The 25,953-nt window shown below is 45.1% G+C and overlaps 1 protein-coding gene across 2 annotated transcripts; it reads left to right on the top strand.

The window, feature by feature from the left end:
* The first annotated feature begins 2,172 nt into the window (after nt 1-2,172).
* LOC135920075 (uncharacterized) lies at nt 2,173-24,427 on the top strand. Of its 2 annotated transcripts, XM_070530246.1 has the most exons (4): nt 2,173-2,773; nt 5,533-5,770; nt 8,601-8,671; nt 22,033-24,427. In XM_070530246.1, the coding sequence occupies exons 1-4, from the start codon at nt 2,379-2,381 to the stop codon at nt 22,049-22,051; spliced, it is 723 nt and encodes a 240-aa protein (XP_070386347.1). In that variant the 5' UTR covers nt 2,173-2,378; the 3' UTR covers nt 22,052-24,427. The 2 variants fall into 2 exon arrangements, with proteins under 2 accessions (XP_070386347.1, XP_065310191.2); XM_065454119.2 differs by lacking the exon at nt 8,601-8,671 and having other exon boundaries at nt 2,197-2,773.
* The last annotated feature ends 1,526 nt before the right edge of the window (nt 24,428-25,953 follow it).

The following is a 25,953-nucleotide window of genomic DNA, read 5'->3' as shown; positions in this document are numbered from 1 at the left end:
GGAAGTGGCAAAGAACGCACGGCTCAGTGAAGTAAGGGCCACGGCTACTCACAACCTCTTATTTCGAGCCTAGTTCACGCCTTCCGCTTCGAAAAAGTGTGTGTTCATGCTCTGCGTGGTTTTCAGCGCGTTGTTTGACTTCTTTTTCGAATGTGCTCTCTTTGTTTCATGCAGTTTCGTCTTGCGGTGAAATGCACGCATCTGCAGCTGGCCTGTGACATAAAAGCGACTTTATTCATGGTGTGTTTTGAGCTCCGCCAGAAGTTGGCACATTCTCGACGCTTTTGCAAGGCTCAATATCACTTACGATGCAGCCCTTTCGCTTCGAATGTACACCCGCATGTATTGATTTGGTTTGTGGTGATTAACGTTTTTAAGGTTCCGAAGCGATTAAAGCTAGGATGCAGGTCATAGTGGATGGCTCCGGATAACATTATCTAGCTCGCCTGGGGATGTTTAACGTGCACGTTAATCGTAGAGTCGTACGTGGGCCGGTAAATTCCTCGTTGGCGTTTCATAATACTCGCGCGGGCGCGCTAGCGCTGCTTTAGAAGTTGGCGCCTCGGCGAGATTGTATTTCTTCAATAAATTTTATTTACTAGTTTGTCATTCCTTTAAAACATTTGTCATTATTTCGTATTATTGACGGCGCCTCCAGGACACCAAAGCGGCAACGGGAACACCAAAGCTAGAACCAGGGCTGGATGGGGCTCGCCGAAGCCTGTGCATGCCAAGGGGGTATAAGATCGCGGACAGCCAATTTTGTATGCGAACACTCCCTGTGACGCCTGCATTATTGTAATGTCACGTCCTCTTTAGAGGCCTCCGTTAGCCATTACATGTGCCCTCCTGGAGCAGTACTTGTATAAAAAAAAAATATATCGTCACGATTACCAAAGCACCCCACAATGACAAAAAAACGACCCTGTTGCCAGGCATTGCTGACCGCACACAGCCATTCCGGCTGTGAGAGGTCAGCAATCTCTCACGCGACGGCCGAACAAAAGTATCCTGCAGGTACGTAAATGAGCCTACGAAACCACGTACACATGCTTTCACGCTGTCAACACCTGAAAGTTTAGTAATTACGCGCGTGTTTGAGTACACCGCATGCTTGAGTCGTGTTTCAACAACACGAACTCTCAACGTCGCGCGCTTTACGCCTTAAATACGCCTTGAATAATGGTCCTTTTTTTCTATTTCTTCCGCAATTCCAACACGAAACTCTAAAGGCCAGTTACCGACTGACGAAGAAAGATCTCGATTGAAAAAACTGCTCCGCAGGGCTCGAACGACTTTACAGGATATGGCGATAAAGAAGGCTGGTGTAGTTCGGTTGTGCGCATGTGTTGTGATTCTTTTAAATATAGAATTTTTGCGAAAAATAAACCAGTTGTCAGTAGCGTTTCTTCGTCGTCGTGTCGTCTTTTCATCGTGTGTCCGTTCCTTTTTAGCGCTACCATCAGTTTTAAAGAATGCATCACCAACTAGCCCAGCACCAAGTTTTATTGAAGTCTTATAATAGCCCCCCCCCCCCCTCCCCCCAAATTGCGGCGAAGCCATTGCGCATGCGCGAGACGCAAACTACGTTTGTGTTTTGCGTTGGGAACGCTAACTCAGCGATTTGGCGCTGTTTCACCCTTCCAAAACGTTTCGCGACTAATCTGCTAGCGCAGGGCGCATGCGCCGTCGCGCGGTGACAAAGGCGGATTCACGCCCGGTTCTTGTTTTCTTCTTTGTTTTAACACCCGTCAATCACGCATTCGCGTAGTGAGCAATTGTCCGCTAATCGAGAGCTTACATGAAATGAATAAAGAGAAGTGAAGGGTAAAGAAAAAAAAAGGCGATTTGGAAGTACACATGCTACTGCAAAACGTCATGCTGTCAAAAATGAAATTGGGCAAACCTATACAAAAATTATTACGAGATAACTAAGAAAACAAAATTTAGCAAAATAAGATCATCCCTCACTCCAGGCGCTCCTTGGTGCAGCCCTCAACAAATTCGAGCAGACTATTTGATCTTCCTATAGAATTCCATTATCCCACATCTGGTCGACATAGGAGCAAAAACACGACGGATCACGCGCTAAGTAAAAGTGTTTGCTATCGCTATCTCTCGTATCTCAGAGTCACATTGCCGTTGTCAGAGTGCTCTAAAGCAACGATCGAACAGATATTGGAGACCAGTCGAAACACGAACCTTCAAATGGAGTAAAGGAAGAAGAAGAACGACACCGAGGCCGCGCACTCGTGCGCTGGCGCGAGAGGTTCACGTGGCACAGGAAAATCTTGTTCGCACTTTCGAACACGCAGCTGACCGTGGCACGCGCATATCCAAGCATCTCTCGAAAGAACGGACCCGGCTTAGTACCCGCCATGGGCATCGCTGTGTCCAGCGGCGTACTCGATGTACCCAGTCTCCTCCACGGCGGCGCATCAGCCTTCTCAGAAGCATCTTCACCCCAGAAGTTGCCTTCGTTCACAATGCACGTCCTGCTTCCAGACGAAGCCGCGGACGACGTCCTCCCGAGGAACGGTGACCTTGTGGTCAAGACTCTGGACGCGGCTGAGGAAGAGGCTCGTAGCAGCTGCGCACCACATCGGAGGAGGCTTGTCCCGGGGGCCGAGTGCGACAGGATCGTTGAGAAGGACGCCAAGGACAACCTGGCTGAGTACAACTCCCTGCAAGCACCGTGCACCGTTCAAGGACATCGGCACCTGGTGGAAGAGGTATCCAGGGACACCGGGCACTGGGTGATATACAGGAAGAGGTAATTCAGTCTCTTGTGTGTCGTATCGAAGGGCCGTTGCGAATATCCTCAGGTTGGGAAATGACATTAACTGTTTGCTGTCTCCTGCCAACAAAACGTAATTGAGGTTATTTCCTACTGTGCTCTATAAAGAAACTATAAATCTAGTAAAGTATATCAGCTAGGGTACATGCAGTGCATAAAACATATTGGTTTGCGCATAGTAATGCGATTGGTTGCTGTGCTTATACACCTCGCAATGCTGTATGCTAGTAACAGTATTTCGTGTGGTGCCATTAAATACGCTGTTGTCGCAATGCGAGGATAATTTTGTCGCAATTAAGAGAACAACAATAAAGAAAATTTGATCTGCTTCACCAGCTGTACATAATGCACAGTTTCTATCACATTTTAGCACAGCTTGATCTTGAGACACCTACGTGGTTTTTAGGTTCCTTCTCGACATGCCCCTTTAAACAGTCGCGCACATGATAGTAACGATTAGCTGATTTCGATTAGCTGGCGCATCCATGTGTTGCTGTCAGGCGTCTCAGACTTTGCGTCTCTTGTTATACCGTTGAGGGATACGCGTACGTAGGCTACATCCGCGCATGGTGCTGCTTTTACCGCTCTCATGTAACCTGCGAACTCACGTAACACATTTCCCCGTAACAGGTGCTCTATAAGGTTTACAGAATAACGCTACTTTTATTTCCTTTTTTTTTTCCTGAATAGTTACTAATTATTATGCTTTTTCATTATACATATATTTCTTTACGTACCAATTTCGCCAGAATTAGGAGAAACACAAGAGCCCTAAACCGAAATTCGGCAAGCGCCGACCGGAATTCAGGTACCGATAAAAGAAACCACGTTCATTCAAATCGGTTGGGCTCTGTTCTCTGATTGCAACATTTCTGCCCTTAATGAAATTGCAGATGGCACTGAGCTAAACCCTCCTCTTTCGTTGCTGACCTCAAATTGGGGTACCTCGCGGCGTTGACGTCACTTTCTTTGCGGGTGCAAATACGGTTCGCGAGAAGTGTCTGCATTCTTGAGCCAAGCCGGAGAGTAACCGCTCCTGTTTCTTTTGTTTCTTTCATCTTGCAAGCAGTGCCACTCGCTTCATTCTTCACCTTCGCGGTCAATGTCCCGCACCGGTACACGGCACGTCAACGCTATGTGTCGGGCTTTGCACGTGAAGAGACGTAGACGGGCGATGGAGGCGCAAACCTTTCGGTAGCCATAATCTGAGGGGATAATCTCGTGCGACCACCATCGGAGATAGCGTCACTATCGCGAGATTTCGTAAGACTCGGTCCACGAGCACCAACAGGGGATCCTTTCGCGCGCTTGGCCTGCCCGCTGTAACCGCCGCCGAAAGTGATCGGCCTAGAATGCGTTCCCCGAACTGGCTTTGACAAAGACTTCGGTGTACTTTTACTTTATTCGTTTATGCACGCATGCTGTCAATCCCTCGTGGGATTATAACTTCTTTATAACTGATTGTAATAGTTTCCATAAATAGACGGTCACCACAGCAGAATATAGTGCGCAACGAAATTTCAAATTACGGTACTCATATATAAACGGAGCGTTTAATTATTACAGTCGATCAAGCCGTAGAAACACAAGGTGTCTGTGTGTTTGTGCGCTGTGCTGCTTTGGTTATCCCTGCATAACTCAGTTATTTGGACTTCTATTTCAAAACCCACGTACGCACTCACGCACGCACACAGCAGAACCTGTTCAGCGCCGTAACGTTTAAAGTGATTGCGGCACTGCTAGCAGTCTACGTCGAAGGACAGGTGCTGCGGCTCCCTCGCAACTCAAGAAGCGCTCGTCGGACGCACTGGTGAGGTGACCTGTGGCGTCTTGCGTGCCGCCGACGACGTGGCCGCAGCCAACCCTGGCGATCCAGCGGCTGTGCGCCGAGGCACCACGGCAGTGCAAAGTGCGCCGCTCGTTGCTCGTCGAGAGCGACGCCAGCTGCGCTGTGTGTGCGAGCGAGATTCCCCAGAAAGGACGACCACGGGTCGGCGGAATGACGCGCCTGTCGAGCACGAATTAGCACGAATTAGATTTGCGTACCTGGGGAGGAGTCGTCGCTCGGTTCGAGCGAACACAGGGAGTACTCGGTGCTTTCGCCATCCACTCTTTACTTGGCATTTAGTCAGCGGTCGAATATGAGTGGCACTCGTCAACTGCAAAAAGAGGGTTGTGGGATATTGTTGTGGTGGAAAGAGAGTGCATTCGGGCTAGATCGATAATCGAACTGTGCTCACCATTTTAAGTTAATGAAACAGCATGTGCGCGATATTGACGACTCCGTCCGTATACACTTTGCGATGCGAGAGATAATTCCTGCACATGCCGCCTAATGAATTTTAAACGCACCGCGGCGAAAAATAAGCAGCTCTGCTCCCCTTCACTGAATCTCGGAATAAAGGCTACAGAAGATGCAATTTCTTTTTTTTTCTTTTCTTTCGTGCGAAGAAAGAAAGAAATCTGCGTAAACTGGCGGCTTTTACATCCACCAGAAGTAATTTACGAAAAGGGCGAACAGTAGCCATTGGTGTTAAAGTGCTTTGAGAGACTTGGGTAAACATTCGCAGCGCAGCTAAGCACTAACCCGCAAACGCCTGAACTACGCAAAGAGAGAGAAAAAAAAAAGAAAACGTTTGCATTGACAAGGCTGCAGCCTTTGTTTGGCAAAGTGTCGCTCGACCAAGGCGCGTTCCAAACGCCCTGCTCAATGACGGTCTGTCATCTCAACGCAGTCCGGAGGAGCCGACTACACGTGCAGCGGCAGCGGCCGGGAGCGGGAATCGCCAGCACAGGCATTGCAGCGCAGTCGCGTGGCCCGACTACAGGTTCGAGGCGCTGCGCTGCCGGCCACGCGTGCACCCTGCGCGACATGCTGCCGCTTCGGTCGACGACGACGAACTCCCGCACGGCCGAGTGCAACAGCGACGCGGTGGCAACGCCAAGCAGCTGCCTTCGGAGGCTACTCACGAGGTGAGGCCAACTGGGGCCGTATTCTGGAACGATGCGCGTCGGCGATGCTGTCACCACTCCTTCGCCGTCTGCGCGCACTGATTGGTTGGTTTAGCAGAATCCCATGAGCTACGTCATCCCCAATGAAACATTCGCAGTGACCATCACCGCTGAATATCACCAATCAAAGCAAACAGCACAGAGAGCTTCTATTGCGACGATTCCCACAGTGCGTGGCATTGGAAAAGCTTTATTAAAGGTCCTGCAGGACGCCCGTCAGCGCGCAGTGGGCGTATTCCACGGAGGGACCTATACAGGGAGTTCCTGGCGACCGCTGCGCGGGGCTGCTGGACGGCCAATTGCTGGTCTTGGAGTAGCGGGCTTCGTAGGACCTTCTCCCACTTGTCCGAGGTAGAGTCAGGCGGAGCGTGTCTACACTCCCAGAGCACGCGTGCGAGTGTCGCCGTGACCCCGCACGAGGGGCACGCATCGTAGGGGTAGACGTCCGTGTAGACGATGAGTAGCGTGGCGGGGGTTGGGATAGGTATGTGCTGGTAACGATCGTAGTGTTAGCGCCTGCGGCCTGTCTTTGACTTTAAGTTTGGGGTGAGTGATTTCGTTGTGCGTTACTGGGGCGTCCCTGTCCGCCTCCAACTCGTCGAGACGTGGTGGCCCGGGGTTGACGGTGCGGTCGGTAAGCGCGCGCGCAGCGTCGTGGGCTGTCTCGTTATGGTTGGGCGGGGCGCCCGGGATCCGAACCAGACGGCGGGAAATTAGGTGGCAGTGCGGGGGATCCACATAATTTTCTACACTGTGACGTTATAACCTTAACGATCGCACTCACTAATGGAATAGTTATATTCGAAGTGGGAAACACCGGCTGTCGGGTCCACGGTGAATTTCATTTAATCGGCTCGAGTCCAATGGCCTTTGCGTGATTATCGATTTCCGTTGGAATGTAGTCGGCTTAATGGATTACAATTGGCAGTGAATTCAGGAAGTTGTGGAATGGCAAGAACACAGAAGCTTGCAGAAGACTTTGGGAAACTAACTTGACTTTATGAGGAGCGTGGCCAGGAGGCCGTGCTATGGTTTCACCGTCCATCAAATATCCACCAAAATATGAACAGAGGCCGACTAAAATGCGAGCATCTTGGGAAAGGCGAAACCGACAAATATCTCGGGAGAGCACTAATTTAAATATAAAAATACCTTAAAGGGAAGCTGAAGAGGCTGTCGAATTCAACAAGACCCTAATGTACGGATGCGGGAACCTTATAAACCATGTAGGTAAAATTTGGTTTTTTTTTTTCCAATTAGGAGCGACGTAATCGTCGGTTGAAATTGCGCTGTAGCTCCGGCCCCGTTGAGTGAGCGAGCGGAGCGGAGACCGGAAACCGCGGTGTTGTGACGTCAACTCTAGTGCTTCGTTCCTTCGCAGCGTCCGCGACCGTGCCTGACCGCGCTTGTTTCTGCGTGCAGGCCATCGTGATCTGCTTCGAACGACCTTGCATTCCTTTATTGGTGCGTGTGCGTGTATGTAGAGTGGCAGTCAACATGCGTGGTAGTCAACGTGCGTGCATGGTAGTCAACGTGAGTGGTAATCAACGTGAGTGGTAGTCAACGTGAGTGGTAGTCAACAGATGGTCACTACACGTACTGCATGAACGGGAAGCTTTTCACGCGTTTAAACCTTCTTTGTAGATTGCCGACAGTTTTGGACAGCGCACAAATGCCGATGATCGCTTCCCCGCTTACGTTCCACGAGGAGGCATGCAGGAACACAACACTAGAGTTGTTTGACCGGAAACGAGCTCACTAGATCGGCGAAAGATCAGCGAGATCACTAGATCGCTTTGCAAAAAACATACTCACCAAAGAGTATTTCCAACACGAGAAGATTGCAAGACTTTGCTTTCGTTCGCGTCGAAAGCAGTGCTCGCACCAGCATCGTTTGCTTCTTCGAGAGGCCGGCTCTTCGCAATCGGCTCGTACATGTAGGGAGTAATGCCTAACTCCTCAGAAAAACGCAGTCTCTCTAAATTTTCCATTACCGTCTCAGAAAAACAGCACTAAACTACGTGGCACCGCGCTTCATGTGAGCGGCAGCGGTCGGTTACTAGAGTTGACGTCACGAGGCGCACCGACCAATCACAGGCGGAAACGAGACGCGCGAGCTGGGCGTGTCCGCTGCTGCACTTTTCGTCGAAATATAATATATTTGCGCTTTCTTTCGTTCAATTTCGATACGATATTCGAATTCGGAGGGTTGAAAACCATTATCTACAGATGTTCACTCATTTTTTCTGGAAAACCTTTCAGCTTCCCTTTAAGGATAAAAAACCATAACATACGTTGGCAGGGAGGCCAAATTTCGGGACAAATAAATTGGTTGTTGAAAGAGATCTGCTGAAACCTCATGTCACGAATTAAGGCGACAATGTCGGCAAATGTTGAAGAGAGGTCCACTCGGTTCTATGGCCTACGCCAGCGCCCGGCAACCATCGGATAGCTACACATATAAGCGAGATACTTAGCCGTCAGCTTTACAGGCTGATTTCTTGCAGGGTGAGCGTTGGGTCCGAAACTTGAGACCCGGGTGGCTTGCACGAACAGTTAATAACGATAATAATGTCGAATTTAAGAACGCGTTCTTAAATGTTCCCTAGACAACGCCTAGTCCGCACAAGAACGCGTCTTTAAATTCCTTCTTATCTTCGTTATTGAATGTTCGTGGCAGCCACCCGTGGAGTCGATCAATTTAATTACAATGCACTTTACGGCGTCATTATTCGATGGCTGATACCGGTTTTCGAGCAATGAAAATGCGAACAAATTGTATAATGTGCAGAATGTCACCTTCCCTGAACTGGCAACGTTTCTTAATGATGTCCTCGGCAGTGGCACAACTCTTGAACGCAAGTAAGTGCGAGGAGTTGTGCGCGAGGATTTTGAGTACGTGGGCAACATTTTTGGAGTTCGATACCTGCTGGTCTGCGTTGCGGTGATATAATAACAGGACGGCAACAAGGTAGACAATAGGGAGAGCATACAAATCCTGCATGCATAACTGCACAATGGTGACCGTGATATGGCAGTGCTTTGACAACTAAATGCAAGTATACTGTGCATGTCATGCCCAAAGGTGCACCTGGCCCGGCGAACAGCAATTGTCATGCGAGGGTGTGAGCGGCTTCCGCCAGAGCATGCTAATGGACGACGATATAGTAACAGTTCGAACAATTATTGCGCCATACATCTTGCTCCGAGGTGCGAAATGCCGTTGTGCATGCGTCCATCGTAATACCTAAGCACATCTTTTTTTCCGGTTTGCAGCTGCTGCGGTAAGCCATCAGTACGGAAAGTAAAATTGCTGCCAAAGTAATAGGGGGCACCCTAAGGAAACCGACAGGTGGAAATCAAAAGCCGTACACGACGGCATTTCTCGTAGGCGCTGCGCGACGCCGAGAAAGCTTTAGCTCGGGCCTCCTATCTAAATACATGAAAACTGGCAAATCGGTTTTTTTGGGCAACCACAGCCCGAAATTTATTTAGGTTTGTTGCATTTAAAGGAAAAATCTTCAAATACAGTTACTGTTGGTTGCGAATTTATTTCGTAAATTTTTTAAAGAAACCATTAGTACAGATCACATACATTCAGAAAACGAAATTATCTGCAACTGAGCAATCAAAAAATGATACCACAAATTTGTTAGTTGCACTTAAAAGTACATCTAAAGCGGAAAAAATCTATATTTTACGCACGAATCTCAAAAATGAAACTGATTTCTGAGTAGAACTATTGCGATATCTTTGTAAACGATGTAACGTATTCACTTAAGAGATAAATCGTATTAAATTTGTCTGTTTTGGATGCTCTATAATGGATACAGTTTGCGGAACGGCGATTCCTATTCTAAGTGCAGAGTTGCGACTTTGTAAGCTTCGTGCTTCTACGTTTTACAACCTTAGCAATTTTTCAAAAGTCCTTTCATAACATCCAGAACCAATTCGAAATTCTGGTTCTCACATTCGCTAGAAACTAACGTTCTTTTTCAAATGCGCCAAATTTCATAAAATTGGCCCAGTGGTTGTCTCGGAAAAGTGGTTCTGCCTTTTACATGCGTGTGAAGAGACGACATCGCAGTTAGATCCGAGATAAAGCGGCCGCGAAGTGCTTCCGACGATTATCCTAGCCCGTTCACTCTGGAGCATTAAAAAAAAAAAAGAAAAAATAACGTGGCTGCTTTTCGGGAAGGCTCTGAAAAACCCGAAATCAATCACCTCTGCGTTGGCCTCGCCGTGATTAACAGTTCTAAGAAGGACAAGTAATTTCCAGCCGACAAGCGGCCACTCTTTATCAAGGGCACTGATAACGCTGGCGGGACAACCTTTGCGGTGAAGTTCATAGCGCAGGGATAGTTTTTAATTCTTTTATTTTCGTTTCGTTGACGTCATTATATGTCATCGCGGGAAGTTTGAAAAGTTTAAGGTCACTACGCGACCTGTTGGCACTCCCGGGAACTAGACCCTGATGTACAGAAAACCTGGATACGTGTTTATCGTTTCGCACGTGCATATGTGCCGTGCAAGCATTGCTAACAGGAAATATACTGCATACCTTCTATTACAAACAATCTGACAGTTTTGAAAGCATATCACAAATTGCTTGAATGTAAAGTTAATGTGTTTGGGCTTAGTTTGCAATGAAACGAATAACGCTTGTGCCGGCACGCAATAGACGAGACATGAGTTGAAGACACCGCGTGTGCACATCTTGCCGTCGGGAGGCGGAGTGTCCGTTCACAAGTTACAGCGATAGAACTCACAAGCAAGAAGAGTTACGCCCATGAAACTGTAGCTGGTAGACGCTTCGCCGAGTTTCCAGATAGACAGGCATTCATGTTGACATGCTCCATTGCTAAGTGCTCTGACGCGTTCGAAACTTTGAACACGCTGTCCCTCGGATAAAAGTATGCACGGCATGCCTAAGCGTGAGCTAGGGAGCTCTCATCGCCCTTTCTGGGAAACCATAACACCAATTTCCATTAGGTTCGTTGCCTTTCAAAGAAAAAAGGTAACATGTAGCAGTTGTGTAGCAACTACATTTCTCACTTATCCTGGCAGTGAATGTTTTAAATATTAGCAAAACTCAAAATATATAAAAAGCGTCATGTTTATAACTCTGTAATTCAGCAATCAAAACTTACATAAACAAATTTCTAGACTACACCTAGTGATATGTCCCAAGCGGACAAATGGGATGAATGCTGCACCTCTGTGAACTGTACCAGAGTTTTTTTAATATGACTTTCACAAAACGCTTGTTAACACTGTAACAATCTCACGTACACTAAGACTTCTTATTGATTTATTTCGCAATGCTGCAGGCCCTCGTCGGGCCCATGCAGGAGTGGTTAGAACGCGGAATACAGTACAGTTAGAGAGAAAAAAGTGAAACTACTGTATCCAAAACAAAGAGCATTAGTACGCACAAAAAGTAACATAATAAACACACACACTCTGCCTAAATGAGCGGTTTGTGAAGCAGGAAAAACAACGTCCCCCATAAGTATGCATCGACAAGAGGCTGCATATGAAATGAAAGTAACATCAGTTACTTACCACCATTCGAATTCCGTATTCTCTATAATGTCAATAAATGCGTTGGCAGATGGGCAGTTTACGGCTGCAGAGGGTAGCATGTTCCAATGGAAAATGGCGTGTGGGTATAAAGAGTACTTGTGAGTGTTATTATGGCTGGGAGGGTGCTGTATTGATTTATTATGATTTGTTCGGACAGAAAGTCTGAATGGCGCTTGAATGTATGTTTGTTGTGGTATTCGATAGCAGCCGTGATAAAGCAAGTATAGAAATTTTAATCTGGAAATCATTCTACGTTGAGTCCGTGGTTGAACGTTGAATGCTCATTTGACGCGAATATTGTGAGTATATAAATGCCAATGCTAAGTTCTGTATGCGTTCTCGTTTGTCGGTTAAATACTTCTGGTGCGCGGCCCAGAAAGTTTCAGCATACTCTTAAGCGGGTCTAATGAGGGTCCTGAATGCATTTAATTTAAGACTAAGTGGTGTCTGTCTAAGTTTTCTAATCAAGAAATGTAGTTTACCAAGCGCCTTGTCCTATATGTTATTTGTATGAACTTACCAATTTAATTTCGTTGTAAGAGTGACCCCGAGATATGTCACCTCATCAAATTTTCTTAGTGGTATGTTGTTTATTGTGTATGTAAACTGAAGCGCATTTTTCTTGTGTGTGAAGGAGATACTGGTTGTTTTTTGTTGCATTCAGTTTCATCCCCCCATTTGTTGCACCAATTTTGTATCGCAGCTAAGGAACCGCTTAGTTTTGCCTCATTGTTTCTGGTATTCACTTTTGTGTACACTACGCAATCATTGGCGAATAGGCGCATTTGAATAGGCGACTGAACGCATGAACGAATATAATTGATGTAGATTAGAAATAGGGGGGGGGGGGGCGCAAGAACTGATCCGTGTTTTACACCAGAAAAAAATGTTGATATATTCAGACATAATACCATTCATAGCTACGCATTGCTTTCTCTTTTCGAGATAGTTCTTGATCCGTGATACTGTTTTTTTCGTGTGTGCCAGATGACGAAAACTTCAAAGGCCTTTGAAAAAACGAAGAAAATGGCATCTGTTTGGTTTCTGTTATTTATTGCGGTAGCTATATTATGCGTCATCTCAGCTAACTGAGTAGGTAGCCATAGCCAACGAGTACAGTGTAGCCGCAGTGAAGGGCTTCGTTTTCATGCCGCTGCCGGTTTGTTTGCTACATGGTGCCCGGGAGGGCGACTGATCGTTCTTATGTTTTCTGCGGCTCACCTCCTAATCTGCTGCGGTGACATGGAAGTCAATCCCGGCCCTGACAAGATAGACAAGGTTCTTGAAGCGCTAAAGGATGCCGAGTCTGCGCGTGAAAAATTTCAAAAGGAAATTAGCAGTAAGATGAAGGACATTTTATCAGGTATAACTGACCTTAAAAAACGCCTTTCGAAAGTGGAAGCTTCGCTAGACGATTCTTTGGGAAATGCCACAGCGTTATCCGAAGCAAAAAAAAGTGTCGATGACATCAAAAGCGATCTTTCATCCTTTTCTGATAGGCGGAATTCTGAACCTAACATAGTTGAAATCGTTAATGACATCAACAATCGGATGCGCAGAAAAAATTTGATATTCAAAGGCTTGCCCGAGGCAGAAAAAGAAGGCTACGAGGCTTCTCAAGTTGTCATTGAAAGCTTCCGCAGAGAACACCTTGGTCTCGAGATAACGGATATTGAACGTGCACATCGCATTGGATCTCGCAGGCAAGGGCAGCACCGGTCAATAATAGGGAAGTTTCTGCACTACAAGACAAAATGCAGCATTCTGGCTAATTCGTTCAAGCTAAAAAATTTGAAATTAAACGTTTGGATCGATGAGGACTTTTCACCTCGAATACAATTCGTGCGCAAACAGCTTCGCGACTTTGCTCGAGCGAATTGTGAACCCGATGAAAGGTTCAAGCTATCTTTCGATAAGCTAAAGATAGGCAGGAGATTATATCGGTACCAGCATTCCGAGGGCAGGGTCGTGGAATGTGTCCAGCGAAATGCAAACCCATGACGTAGTCGCCACGTGCAGAAAGACAGTGGGACGCCTACATTCTCTATAATTTCCGCCAACTTTCGTAGCATCCTTAACAAACAAGATCAGCTTACTTCCCTGATTCACGCTTGTAATGCAGATGTTATAATCGGAACGGAAACGTGGTTAACTCCTGAAGTTAGCAATTCTGAGTTACAAATTTCAAATTCATTCACTGTTTTTCGTAAAGACCGTGTGGATAGAAAAGGAGGCGGTGTCGTAATAGCCATCAGAAAGCATATAAAGGTAAAACACATACCTACTGATAGCATTCTTGAAACTATTTGGGTTGCATGCTGTTTACCAGCTGTAACTTTGGTTATTGGAGCATGCTATAGGCCACCTGACTTTCTACAACATTTTTCTGAGGAACTGCAATCTGTATTAGGCTCCATCCAATCTGAATACAATAACTCTCCCATAATTTTGGCCGGTGATTTTAACTTTCCAAGCATAGAGTGGTCTCCTTTAAAATTCCCTAGCACGCGCCGGACACGCGACTGTGCAGATTTTGTTAACCTTTTAGAATATTTTCAGTTGTCTCAACTTGTCGAAATCCCTACGCGGAACAATGCTATTCTTGATCTGCTTCTAACAACGCACCCCGAACGTGCTACCGTGGATGTACTAGAGTATATCAGTGACCATCGTGTCCTACATTGTACCTTTAAAACGCAGACCGTGAAGACACCGCGACAAAAAAAGAAGATTTATGACTATTCTAAAGCAGATCCCGAAAGCTTCAACTCTGAGCTTTTTCAATTTTACCTGTCATTCATGCGAACGTATGAAAACTGTTCGCTGCAAGATAACTGGATTCGCTTTCGTGACGAGTTGTTAAGACTCCGGGAGAAATACATTCCAAAAAAATTGATCTATGAAACAGCAGACAAGCCATGGTTTACTCGCGAGATTAAGCGATATCTCAATAAAAAGAAACGTTTGTTTCGAAAGGCAAGAAGCGCAAAATCTGTTGAAGCTAGGTCAGAATATTTATCGTTTTCTAAAGAATGTGCATTACATATTGAGGCTGCCAAATATAAGTTTTTCAACAAGGATATTTCGCAATTTCTAAAAACAGATCCAAAAAAAGTTTGGAGAGTCATTTCTCCCGCACCTACAAAAGAGTTACCTGTTTTTGACACTGAGTCTGGTGCTGCAATTGATGTCATGGATGTTGCTGAACGGTTTAATTTATTCTTTTGTAGTGTATTTAGTGACGAAAAGCCCCTAGATAAGTCAAGACATTTTTCTGATAGTTCTCCATTTATGGAATGTATAACTGTGACAAGTGACGGTATTGTGAAAGCTATTGAGCGTTTACCTTCGTTTTCTAGTCCAGGTCCTGATGGTATTTGTACTAAGCTACTAAAAATGACAAAGCACTATTCTGCTCTTATACTTACACTATTGTTTCAACAGTCTCTCGACACCACCGAAATTCCAGACGACTGGAAATTGGCACATGTTATACCAATATATAAAACCGGCGACAAAAACAAGCTAACAAACTATAGGCCTATATCCCTTACGTCTGTTGTATGCAAACTATTTGAACACGTATTATCTTCTCAAATCATGCAGTACATGGCTAGCAACCACATTCTTTTTCCAAACCAGCATGGTTTTCAACGAGGCCGGTCATGTGAATCTCAGCTTCTTGAACTAACTACAGACATTCACCTTAACCTTCACGAACTTACACAAACTGACGCCATATTTATAGATTTTGCTAAAGCGTTTGACCGTGTGGCTCATAACCGCCTCATATATAAAATGAAACTGATTAATGTTGACGAAAAAGTAACAAACTGGGTTAAAGAATATTTAAGTAACAGACGACAAGCTGTCGTAATCAGTAGTGTCCGTTCTTCATTTCAACCTGTTCAGTCCGGTGTGCCTCAAGGTTCCGTTTTGGGACCCACTCTATTTTTAATTTATATAAATGATATTCATCAGGGTATAGACTCAGAAATCCGGTTATATGCCGACGATTGCGTTCTGTATCGGCCATTAAAATGTAAGGGTGATTGTGATAAGTTACAAAATGACTTGAACAGGATTGAAAGATGGTGCTCAGACTGGCAAATGAGCGTAAATACCTCGAAAACTAAACTTATGAGATTTACTACTTGCAGTGAAATTACGAAACACACATACTTTCTTAATGGTGAGGCTCTAGAAACTACAGAATCATTTAAATATCTAGGTGTTCATCTTTCTCCGACTTTGTCTTGGCCTAATCACGTGGGTTGTATTGTTTCCGCTGCATGCAAATCTCTTGGCTTCATTCGTCGAACGCTTCGTCAGGCTAATAGTGATACTAAACTTCTTGCATATACCACCGTACTACGTTCAAAGATTGAGTATGCCTCATTTATATGGAACCCGCACCAAACGCATCTTATTAACAAATTAGAATCTTTTCAGAACAAGGCAGCGCGATTTATTACAGGTAACTATTCACAACATTCAAGTATCACCAAAATAAAACATGACCTAGGACTCATCCCATTGCAGACTAGAAGAAAGATATCTCGGCTAACATTCTTCCACCAGCTTTTTCATAACCCAAATATATTCTCTCAGGCACACATCTTACCAGCCAAAAGAAAATTCTCACGAATTGATCACTAATTTAAGGTCGAACAACCATTTGCACGTACTAAACTATTGCAGTTTTTGTGTCTGCACTTAGCCATTTCGGAATGGAATCATCTCCCAAGTAATATAGCTGAAATAACTGACCATATTATATTCAAACAAGCACTTAATAAAACATTCGTGAATTAATAACATTAACATTTCTTCCTGCCTTTCTTCAGATGTCATATTATTGTTTGTATAATTTAATAATTATTGGCGTATAATGTTGTCGAATTAGAAGTGATGTAAAGGTTGTATAGCATGTACTACTTCATATAAGGATAGTCGACTTACAATGTATATTGTATATCAATTTATATTGTATATCAATTGTTCTCCCCCCCTATGTAATGCCCAAGCTGGGCCTTTAGGGTAAATAAATGAAAAAAAAATAGTATACTTAGACCTGAACGGAAGCCATGTTGCCGGCTGTGTAGTAGGTTATTATTCTCTAAGTGCACTATTATGGCCTTATAAATAATATCTTCAAACAATTTACTGGATGCACACGTTAATGAAACAGGTCTATAGTTACTCACTGCACAGGTATTACTTTGGCCATTCGCCAGTCGTCAGGTATTACTGAAGCTTTCAAAGATCGCCTGTAAATTACGTATAAGTATTTTGACGTCCAAACTGTATGTTTTTGCAAAAATGCGTTTGATATAAGATCAGGGCCACAGAGTTTCTTTACATCAAGGTTTACGTTACATCAAGATCAAGAGGGGCCGCTAAAGGTTGTCCTGTTAAATACAGATTGAAAAAAAAATAATTAAATTTGGTCGCTATGACGTCAGGCTGAACAACAGTCGTTTGAAACAGTAATGTGCGATACGGTGTGCCATACCCTAGATAGGTAGCGCCAGAATTTTTGTGGTTTATTCGTCATGTAAGAAGGCAGAGTAACAGTGAAAAAAAAATTGGCTGAAGGCTTAGCTTGGTTAAGCCTGGAAGATTGCGAAAGCAATACCCTTGGCTGCGCCTTGGTTCGGCTGATGGTGTGGACATGGTTGCCGTTTGTTAAACTTACGGCTATACATCATCCGACATAGCAGCAAGGCAGCGCGCCGACCACTGCGGGGAGCCGAGTTGTAGCCCCATTTATCCTCCTAGCGTGACGTCACACCAGCGAGCGCCCTCTCTCGGTAGCGCCGCAGCAGCGGCGCGCAAGGCTTCGCATCCACCATCGATGTCGCGAGCTGGGGCCCCGTCTCTCGGTCTGGCGTGACGTCACACGGTCACGTGACGCGCAGCTGTGTAAGGAGGCGCCACGACCACCGATGGGCCGAAAGTGCGAGCAGTATTGCTTTCGCAATAAAACGCTCCTTGGCCGTTTGGAAGTTTTCTTGTAGCAAGCCTACGAGATCTTGCAGGTCACGTGTGCTAGAGTTTCTTTCTGCGCTTCCTTTTAATGTTTCGTTTTAAATGTATTATTTCGAGCGATACCCAAGGGTGTGCTCTGTTCACTCGTTTTTTTTTTTTGGAGGGAATATAGCTTTCTTCACAAAAATGTACAATATTCTCACGTAGTAGTGACGGTGAAGAAGGCAGCCAAACTGCGATTATAGAAACTGGCCTTATATTGAGCGAACCTGTGCCCAGAAATACAGGCTACACTCAGTGCTCAACGAAAACGGCGAACACAGTCGGCGATCGTTGAAAAGGTGATCAGCGGGTCAAGCGCGTCGGCTTTTATACACCAGTCGTCGAATGTTCCAGAGTAATCGCTGGGACCCGCGTGCCTTCCACAAAATTCTACAGCATTCGCGTCGCGCATACATGCAATCCTGCATTCTCCGTCGACAACCTCCATCGCTAAAAAGCGCGAAAGAACAAAGTCGACATAGCGACTTGCGCCTCCAAAGGCTATAATCTTCGTGAGCCCAGTCACCTGACCATATGGGGTTTACGGACGGTATTACGTAAATTGTAAGGCCGTGAAAGTTTCGAGTCACTTTCATACTGTACCTAAAGGTTCGAAAGAACCAGAAAGTCGTTATGCGCTGGAAAGTCGTATGAAGCGGCAAGGAATCTCATGGGTATTTTATAGAGAAATGTTCACAATTTCACGAAAAACTTGTCCTGGTACGCGGGCCGAAGCAGGGATCAAAGCCTTTCCGCTGTCATAGCTAACCGAGAGTCTAGCTGTAGATCGCAGGACGATGGCGAATCAATCGGCAACTCGAAGAACATGGAGTCGTGTGGATTTCAGCGTCCATTTTATAAGCATTCCTCCACCTTGCGCGCTTCGGCAGGACTGACTTTCTCTGTTCAGTGTCGATGTGCTTCGAGTTGTCGAAGAATTCACCGTTTTGCTGCAATCTGCTTGCTTACTGGTCACCTCAGATTCCGGAAAGACCAGCCTGGAAAGCCGCTGGTGCAGAGGTCGATCTTCCCTGACCAGGGAAGCTTTCTTACTGAGAAGCCTTTAGGGTTGCCTATATAGCTTTGCGCAAAAGTCGGGTGGACGGCAATTTCCTTTCGAAAACACACCTCCACCTTGCCTACTTACGCAAACCCGAGTTTCCATTTCCGAAAAGCTCTGCAAGACCTAATCTTCATACATTACAAATGGGTATTCAGATCTCCGAAAGGATGAGACAAAGCTTTTTATCTCACCGTGCACGATTAGATGAGCTTTTGTTGGAAGTAAGTGGAAGAGTATACGCACTTATCCATGTCCACATATGCTGCAATTGGGCATAGCAAGCCCCTTCTCTTCTTGTACAATTACGTTCTCTAAAGCTGGTTCATCATCATCATCATCATCATCATCATCATCATCAGCCTGGTTACGCCCACTGCAGGGCAAAGGCCTCTCCCATATTTCTCCAACTACCCCGCTCATGTACTAAGTGTGGCCATGCCGTCCCTGCAAACTTCTTAATCTCATCCACCCACCTAACATTCTGCCGCCCCCTGCTTCGCTTCCCTTCCCTTGGAATCCAGTCCGTAACCCTTAATGACCATCGGTTATCTTCCCTCCTCATTACATGTCCTGCCCATGCCCATTTCTTCTTCTTGATTTCAACTAAGATGTCATTAACTCGCGTTTGTTCCCTCACCCAATCTGCTCTTTTCTTATCCCTTAACGTCACACCTATCATTCTTGTTTCCATAGCTCGTTGCGTCGTCCTCAATTTGAGTAGAACCCTTTTCGTAAGCCTCCAGGTTTCTGCCCCGTAGGTGAGCACTGGTAACACACAGCTATTATACACTTTTCTCTTGAGGGATAATGGCAACCTGCTGTTCATGATCTGAGAATGCCTGCCAAACGTACCCCAGCCCATTCTTATTCGTCTGATTATTTCCGTCTCATGATCCGGATCCGCAGTCACTACCTGCCCTAAGTAGATGTATTCCCTTACGACTTCCAGTGCCTCGCTGCCTATTGTAAATTGCTGCTCTCTTCCGAGACTGTAAAGCATTATTTTAGTTTTCTGCAGATTAATTTTTAGACCCACTCTTCTGCTTTGCCTTTCCAGGTCAGTGAGCATGCTTTGTAGTTGGTCCCCTGAGTTACTAAGCAAGGCAATATCATCAGCGAATCGCAAGTTACTAAGGTATTCTCCATTAAATTTTATCCCCAATTCTTCCCAATCCAGGTCTCTGAATACCTCCTGTAAACAAGCTGTGAATAGCATTGGAGAGATCGTATGTCCCTGCCTGACGCCTTTCTTTATTGGGATTTTGTTGCTTTCTTTATGGAGGACTACGGTGGCTGTGGAGCCGCTATAGATATCTTTCAGTATTTTTACATACGGCTCGTCTACACCCTGATTCCGCAATGCCTCCATGACTGCTGAGGTTTCGACAGAATCAAACGCTTTCTCGTAATCAATGAAAGCTATATATAAGGGTTGGTTATATTCCGCACATTTCTCTATCACCTGATTGATAGTGTGAATATGGTCTATGGTTGAGTAGCCTTTACGGAATCCTGCCTGGTCCTTTGCTTGACAGAAGTCTAAGGTGTTCCTGATTCTATTTGCGATTACCTTAGTAAATAGTTTGTAGGCAACTGACAGTAAGCTGTTCGGTCTATAATTTTTCAAGTCCTTGACGTCCCGTTTCTTATGGATCAGGATTATGTTAGCGTTCTTCCAAGATTCCGGTACGCTCGAGGTTATGAGGCATTGCGTATACAGGGTGGCCAGTTTATCTAGAACAATCTGCCCACCATCCTTCAACAAATCTGCTGTTACCTGATCCTCCCCAGCTGCCTTCCCCCTTTGCATATCTCCCAAGGCTTTCTTTACTTCTTCCGACGTTACCTGTGGGATTTCGAATTCCTCTAGACTATTTTCTCTTCCATTATCGTCGTGGGTGCCACTGGTACTGTATAAATCTCTATAGAACTCCTCAGCCACTTGAACTATTTCATCCATATTAGTAATGATATTGCCGGCTTTGTCTCTTAACGCATACATCTGATTCTTGCCAATTCCTAGTTTCTTCTTCACTGTTTTTAGGCTTCCTCCGTTCCTGAGAGCATGTTCAATTCTATCCATATTATACTTTCTTATGTCAGCTGTCTTGCGCTTGTTGATTAACTTCGAAAGTTCTGCCAGTTCTATTCTAGCTGTAGGGTTAGAGGCTTTCATACATTGGCGTTTCTTGATCAGATCTTTCGTCTCTTGCGATAGTTTACTGGTATCCTGCCTAACGCAGTTGCCACCGACTTCCATTGCACACTCCTTAATGATGCCCACAAGATTGTCGTTCATCGCTTAAACACTAAGGTCCTCTTCCTGAGTTAAAGCCGAATACCTGTTCTGTAGCTTGATCTGGAATTCCTCTATTTTCCCTCTTACCGCTAACTCATTGATCGGCTTCTTATGTGCCAGTTTCTTCCGTTCCTTCCTCAGGTCTAGGCTAATTCGAGTTCTTACCATCCTGTGGTCACTGCAGCGCACCTTGCCGAGCACGTCCACATCTTGTATGATGCCAGGGTTAGCGCAGAGTATGAAGTGTATTTCATTTCTAGTCTCGCCGTTCGGGCTCCTCCACGTCCACTTTCGGCTATCCCGCTTGCGGAAGAAGGTATTCATTATCCTCATATTATTCTGTTCCGCAAACTCTACTAATAACTCTCCCCTGCAATTTCTAGTGCCTATGCCATATTCCCCCACTGCCTTGTCTCCAGCCTGCTTCTCGCCTACCTTGGCATTAAAGTCGCCCATTAGTATAGTGTATTTAGTTTTCACTCTACCCATCGCCGATTCCACGTCTTCATAGAAGCTTTCGACTTCCTGGTCATCATGACTGGATGTAGGGGCGTAGACCTGTACAATCTTGATTTTGTACCTCTTATTAAGTTTCACAACCAGACCTGCCACCCTCTCGTTAATGCTATAGAATTCATGTATGTTACCAGCTATATTCTTATTAATCAGGAATCCGACGCCTAGTTCTCTTCTCTCCGCTAAACCCCGGTAGCACAGGACGTGCCCGCTATTTAGCACTGTATATGCTTCTTTTGGCCTCCTAACTTCACTGAGCCCTATTATATCCCATTTACTGCCCTCTAATTCCTCGAATAGCACTGCTAGACTCGCCTCACTAGATAACGTTCTAGCGTTAAACGTTGCCAGGTTCATATTCCAATGGCGGCCTGTCCGTAAAGCTGGTTCAGCACCTTACTATTCCTATGGCAGAACTCCTTTCTATAGACAATCCTTTTTTCCTAGAAGTGTAAAACATACATCTTTAATATATTCGTTTTAAAGGTATTGATAGCATCATAGGCATTCAGAAGCATATTCGTTTAACTGTGCAGATTGCATTATTAGCAGCTTCAAACAAGCTGAAACCATCAAAAAGTTGTTGACTTCCATATAATGCGATTGTCTGCTGTACCGATTTTCAAGCTCCCGGCTTGTGCTACAGTTAACGCATGCAGCCAGCGACGTTTACTCTCCTCGTGGTTGAGTCGCACACCATCGCATCTTTTCTCTTCTTCTTTCAAGTTCGCCCCGCCCAGAGTAGCCGGCAATACGGCGTTGTCGGCGCCGAACAGTGCACAGCGACGACAGGAGTGGCCCACCGTCTCGGGCATCGCCTCACGTGTGCCTGACGTCTACTCGGCGGCACCTTGTCCCGGCTGTTGCGGCAAGACTGTTCCACGCTGCGCAGGCGGCATCTCGGTGACCTTGCCGAGGTCAGGCAGAGAGAGGGTGCGCCCCGTCCGCAGCATTGACACAGGCCCAGCAAGCCACCTTTGCGGTCTGATCACTGGATGCTGGGAAGATGCTTCAAGAGGCTTTGCGCGTCTTGTAGTGGGATGTGGCCCTCATAAGCATCTTTATTGTAGGAACTGAACGAGCGGTCCGAGCAGTCGCTGGACATCTTGTTCTCGTCCGACTGATCGTCGAAGGCATTGTAGCGGTTCTTTCTTGGAGGCGTGTTCCCGCAACGATTAACCGAAACAGATAGAATAAATAGGTAGAAATAAAAGTGTAGACAATCATTTATGTTTAGGTACGTTCTATTAGTAACACAAAGCTTTTCTAAGCACTTCAGGACGACCGCCAATATAGAAACGATCTGTCTCATGATATGCCCTTGCATGCAATACACAATCACCGGCAAGCACTCATCTCTGATTTTCGATACCATCTCAAAGATTAATAATAAGCAAGAAATGCAAGCTGCCCCAACACGGAGCCATGCGGCACACCAGACGTAAAAGCAACATCATCCGAGCAACTCCCATTGAAAACGACTCTTCTTCGACGCACTTGCTTAACAACATTGCGCTGGAGGGGAGTAATATTGAGTAATGTTCTAGCTACTTTTACAATTCACCATGATCTCTCAAGTTACTGCTATCAAAAATACTATTACGAGCAAAATTAGAGTAGGCATCCGCCGTATGAGTTTTATTAAATTTATTACCTCATTAAAACCAAATTCCATTAAATTCATTACCTCATTATAGCTCAAAGTTCATGCACTCTTTTTAAAAGCAACTTATGATGGAATGGGTGTTCTATCCGCAAATATCACTTACCTTGAATTTCCTGCTCTTAAAGTGATATCTCCATCGCAACATATATCTTATCGTATTGATCAGCTGTATAAAGAAGGCATCAAGCCTAGTCACACCAAGTTTCCTGTGCTCCTTTTTGCCTTGCACATGCCTTCAATGGAATAGACTTCGCGGAGAAATCCTAAGCAATACTAATGATCGTGAGTTTCATACAACGCCATTTTGTGGTTACTTTTTGCATTGCTGAACTTGGGCATGCCGACTTGTGCTGAAGTAGCAAAGAAATTTCAGGCTCTTCGTGAGGAGGTTGCCGAACTGAAAACTAGCCTAGTGATGTTTAATGATATCTGTGAATGGTGCGAAAAATGGAAATGAGGCACTGACCAAAGAAAACAAGGTCATGAGAGATGAAAATAAGAAACTTAATTAGTAAACAAACATGTGTGGTCTCGAACAATATTCCTGACTCAATAACGCTGAGCTGAAAGCCATCCACGAGTCAAAAGGCGAAGACTGCCTGGCAGTCGTCCTAACTACTGGTGAGAATATTAGTTGCCCAGTCGCCAGTACAGATACGGGCACTGCACAGCGGGTGCCTTCGAAAAATGGAAGCCACGTTATTGGGTGATTCTGTTCGCGAAACAAGAAGGCTGAATTCACTAAAAAGGCAAGAAAGACGCGCCTGTCCACCGCCGAGATAAGGTTTGTCCAGGGCACCGGCCCCAAACCTGACTATGCGAACGATCACCTCACGCCAGAGTGAAAACGCCGTTTTGCGCAGGCACTTGCGCTTAACAGAGCACACCAGTGAAACCACCTATGGAGCGATAATTGCGCAATCAGATCCCGGATGACCGATGACAGCCGCGTATATCGAGTTGCGTGTGCAGAAGAATTTGGTACCTTCCGCTAGATAAGCTGTCGTTTCTCATTTTAATACCAAGCTTAAATCACCACGGCCATCTACACGTGCCAACAAATGACAGATCTGTTACACGAAAAGTCGTCAGCATTATCGCTTCTACACCTAAACGTCCGACGTCTTAGAAAACACCACGATGATCTTGTTGCGTTCCTTTTCTTACTCAATCATTCATTCTCTATCATATGTTTGCCTGACACATGGTTATCTGGCAATGAAGGCATTTGTATGGACTACCAGGTTATCGTTCCGGATATTGTAATCACGAATTTCGTCGTTGTGGTGGAAGTGCCATACTTGTAAACTCATCCTTAACATACACGCATCGTCTTGATATCAGATTTGGAAATATTACCTGTGAATCTGCTTGCCTCGAATTTAACCATACTGCCATACCAATTAACAGTCGTAACAACATCGTCGCTTCCATATATCGGTCGCCTTCATCTTCGTATCCAGAATTTTGCAGTCAATTAAGCAACATCCTTAATAACTTGGTAATATAAAATAAGAACATTGTTATATCTGGTATATGGTGTTATATCTGGACTAGGACAAATTTTTGTTGAACTACCAAGGTTTTCTGTGGAGGAACCCGTTTGGGTTTCCTTTGTAGCAGTAGGCTGCGTTTGGGTGGATGTCTTGTTTTCAATTTATTTGTTAACATTAACATCATGAATCCTGATAGTGCATCATGTTTAGAGTACACGCACTGTTCATACAGCTTTGGCTTCTCTTCGCATATTTCAGCTCCAAATAGGAGGGATTTACTGGGCTCCAGTACACTAACAGATCGTATTATCCCCAACATTTCATCTGATCACATTGCAGCAGTGGTAGATTATTGCATTAAAGACAATCATCCATTTTTTTTTCACCTCAGGCTTTAAAAATATACGAAGTAAAATTACAGTGACAGAGCGGTGATTCGGCTCCGTCAAATTTATGCAGTTAATTCCTGTACTAGACAGGACATCGGTGATTAAGGAGGATTGCGCAGAAAAAGCGCTTTTGTGTCGTTCACGGAAACAATAGCTACGTGCATAGGACACCGCACCACTTACACTACAGTGACGAAGTGCTTTCGTTCGCCCACAAATACATGTATTACTAACTCACTGTTAAAGTCGATTAATAAAAAGAATAGCTTTCATAAGCAATTAAAGACGCAGCCTTTTAATCTTGCAATAAAATCCCGCTTTCAGAAATATTCCACAACGTTATATTATTTATTAAGGCGTGCTGCGCGAAATTGTTGCCAGCATCTTATGGTAAAAAAAGAAACAAGCACCACGACCCGCTGCTGTAACATTATTAGAGAGTTTCTGAACATAAGTTATTGCTCAGAAACCACAATAAAATTGAAGCAAGGCGACGAGAAGTATGGTGATCCTCTTAGAATACTTAACGCATTCAGCGAGCATTTTTACGCATCTATGGATACGCAGCAGCCAGTGCGTCTTTTACTTGATATGCCTCGTCGTAGTCTTTCCTTTTATCTGCATTCGATGACTGCAGATGAAGTTCACCAGGTCATCACATCATGCTATACAACAAGCGCTGGCTTAGACCGCATTGATCCTTGTAAAATAAAACTAATTTCGCATGAAACATCGACAATTTTCGCACTAATCATTAACAAACTGTTCTCTGCATAGGTGTATCCGAGCAGTCTTGAAGCTGGTAGAATAGTTCGTTTTCAAGAAAGGTGATCAGATTATAGTAGAGAATTACACGCCAATTTGTATCCTTCCTCTTTAAATAAATTTAAACTTTCATCTCCAGAGCGCTTCGGATTTAACCAAGGATATTCAACCGAAATGGCACTTACTATTTAACTGAAGATATCAAGCAAGCTTTCGACCGAGGTCTTACCGTGGTTTCTGCATTCATTAATCTGACGAAGGCATTCGACATGACAGGCACGTACCCAGGGGGGGGCCCGGCCCCCCCCCCCCGAAATCAAGTGGCATACCC

The sequence above is a fragment of the Dermacentor albipictus genome, unplaced genomic scaffold (genome assembly GCF_038994185.2).
Source record: "Dermacentor albipictus isolate Rhodes 1998 colony unplaced genomic scaffold, USDA_Dalb.pri_finalv2 scaffold_68, whole genome shotgun sequence".
Taxonomy (NCBI): domain Eukaryota; kingdom Metazoa; phylum Arthropoda; class Arachnida; order Ixodida; family Ixodidae; genus Dermacentor; species Dermacentor albipictus.
This window is presented reverse-complemented; position numbering and strand designations above follow the sequence as displayed.

Coding starts and splice junctions, on each gene's coding strand:
- LOC135920075 (XM_065454119.2), top strand. CDS start 2,379: ATGGGCATCGCTGTGTCCAGCGGCGTACTCGATGTACCCAGTCTCCTC. Junction 2,774..5,532: donor TGGGTGATATACAGGAAGAG/GTAATTCAGTCT, acceptor ATCTCAACGCAG/TCCGGAGGAGCCGACTACAC. Junction 5,771..22,032: donor CTTCGGAGGCTACTCACGAG/GTGAGGCCAACT, acceptor TCTTCTTTCAAG/TTCGCCCCGCCCAGAGTAGC.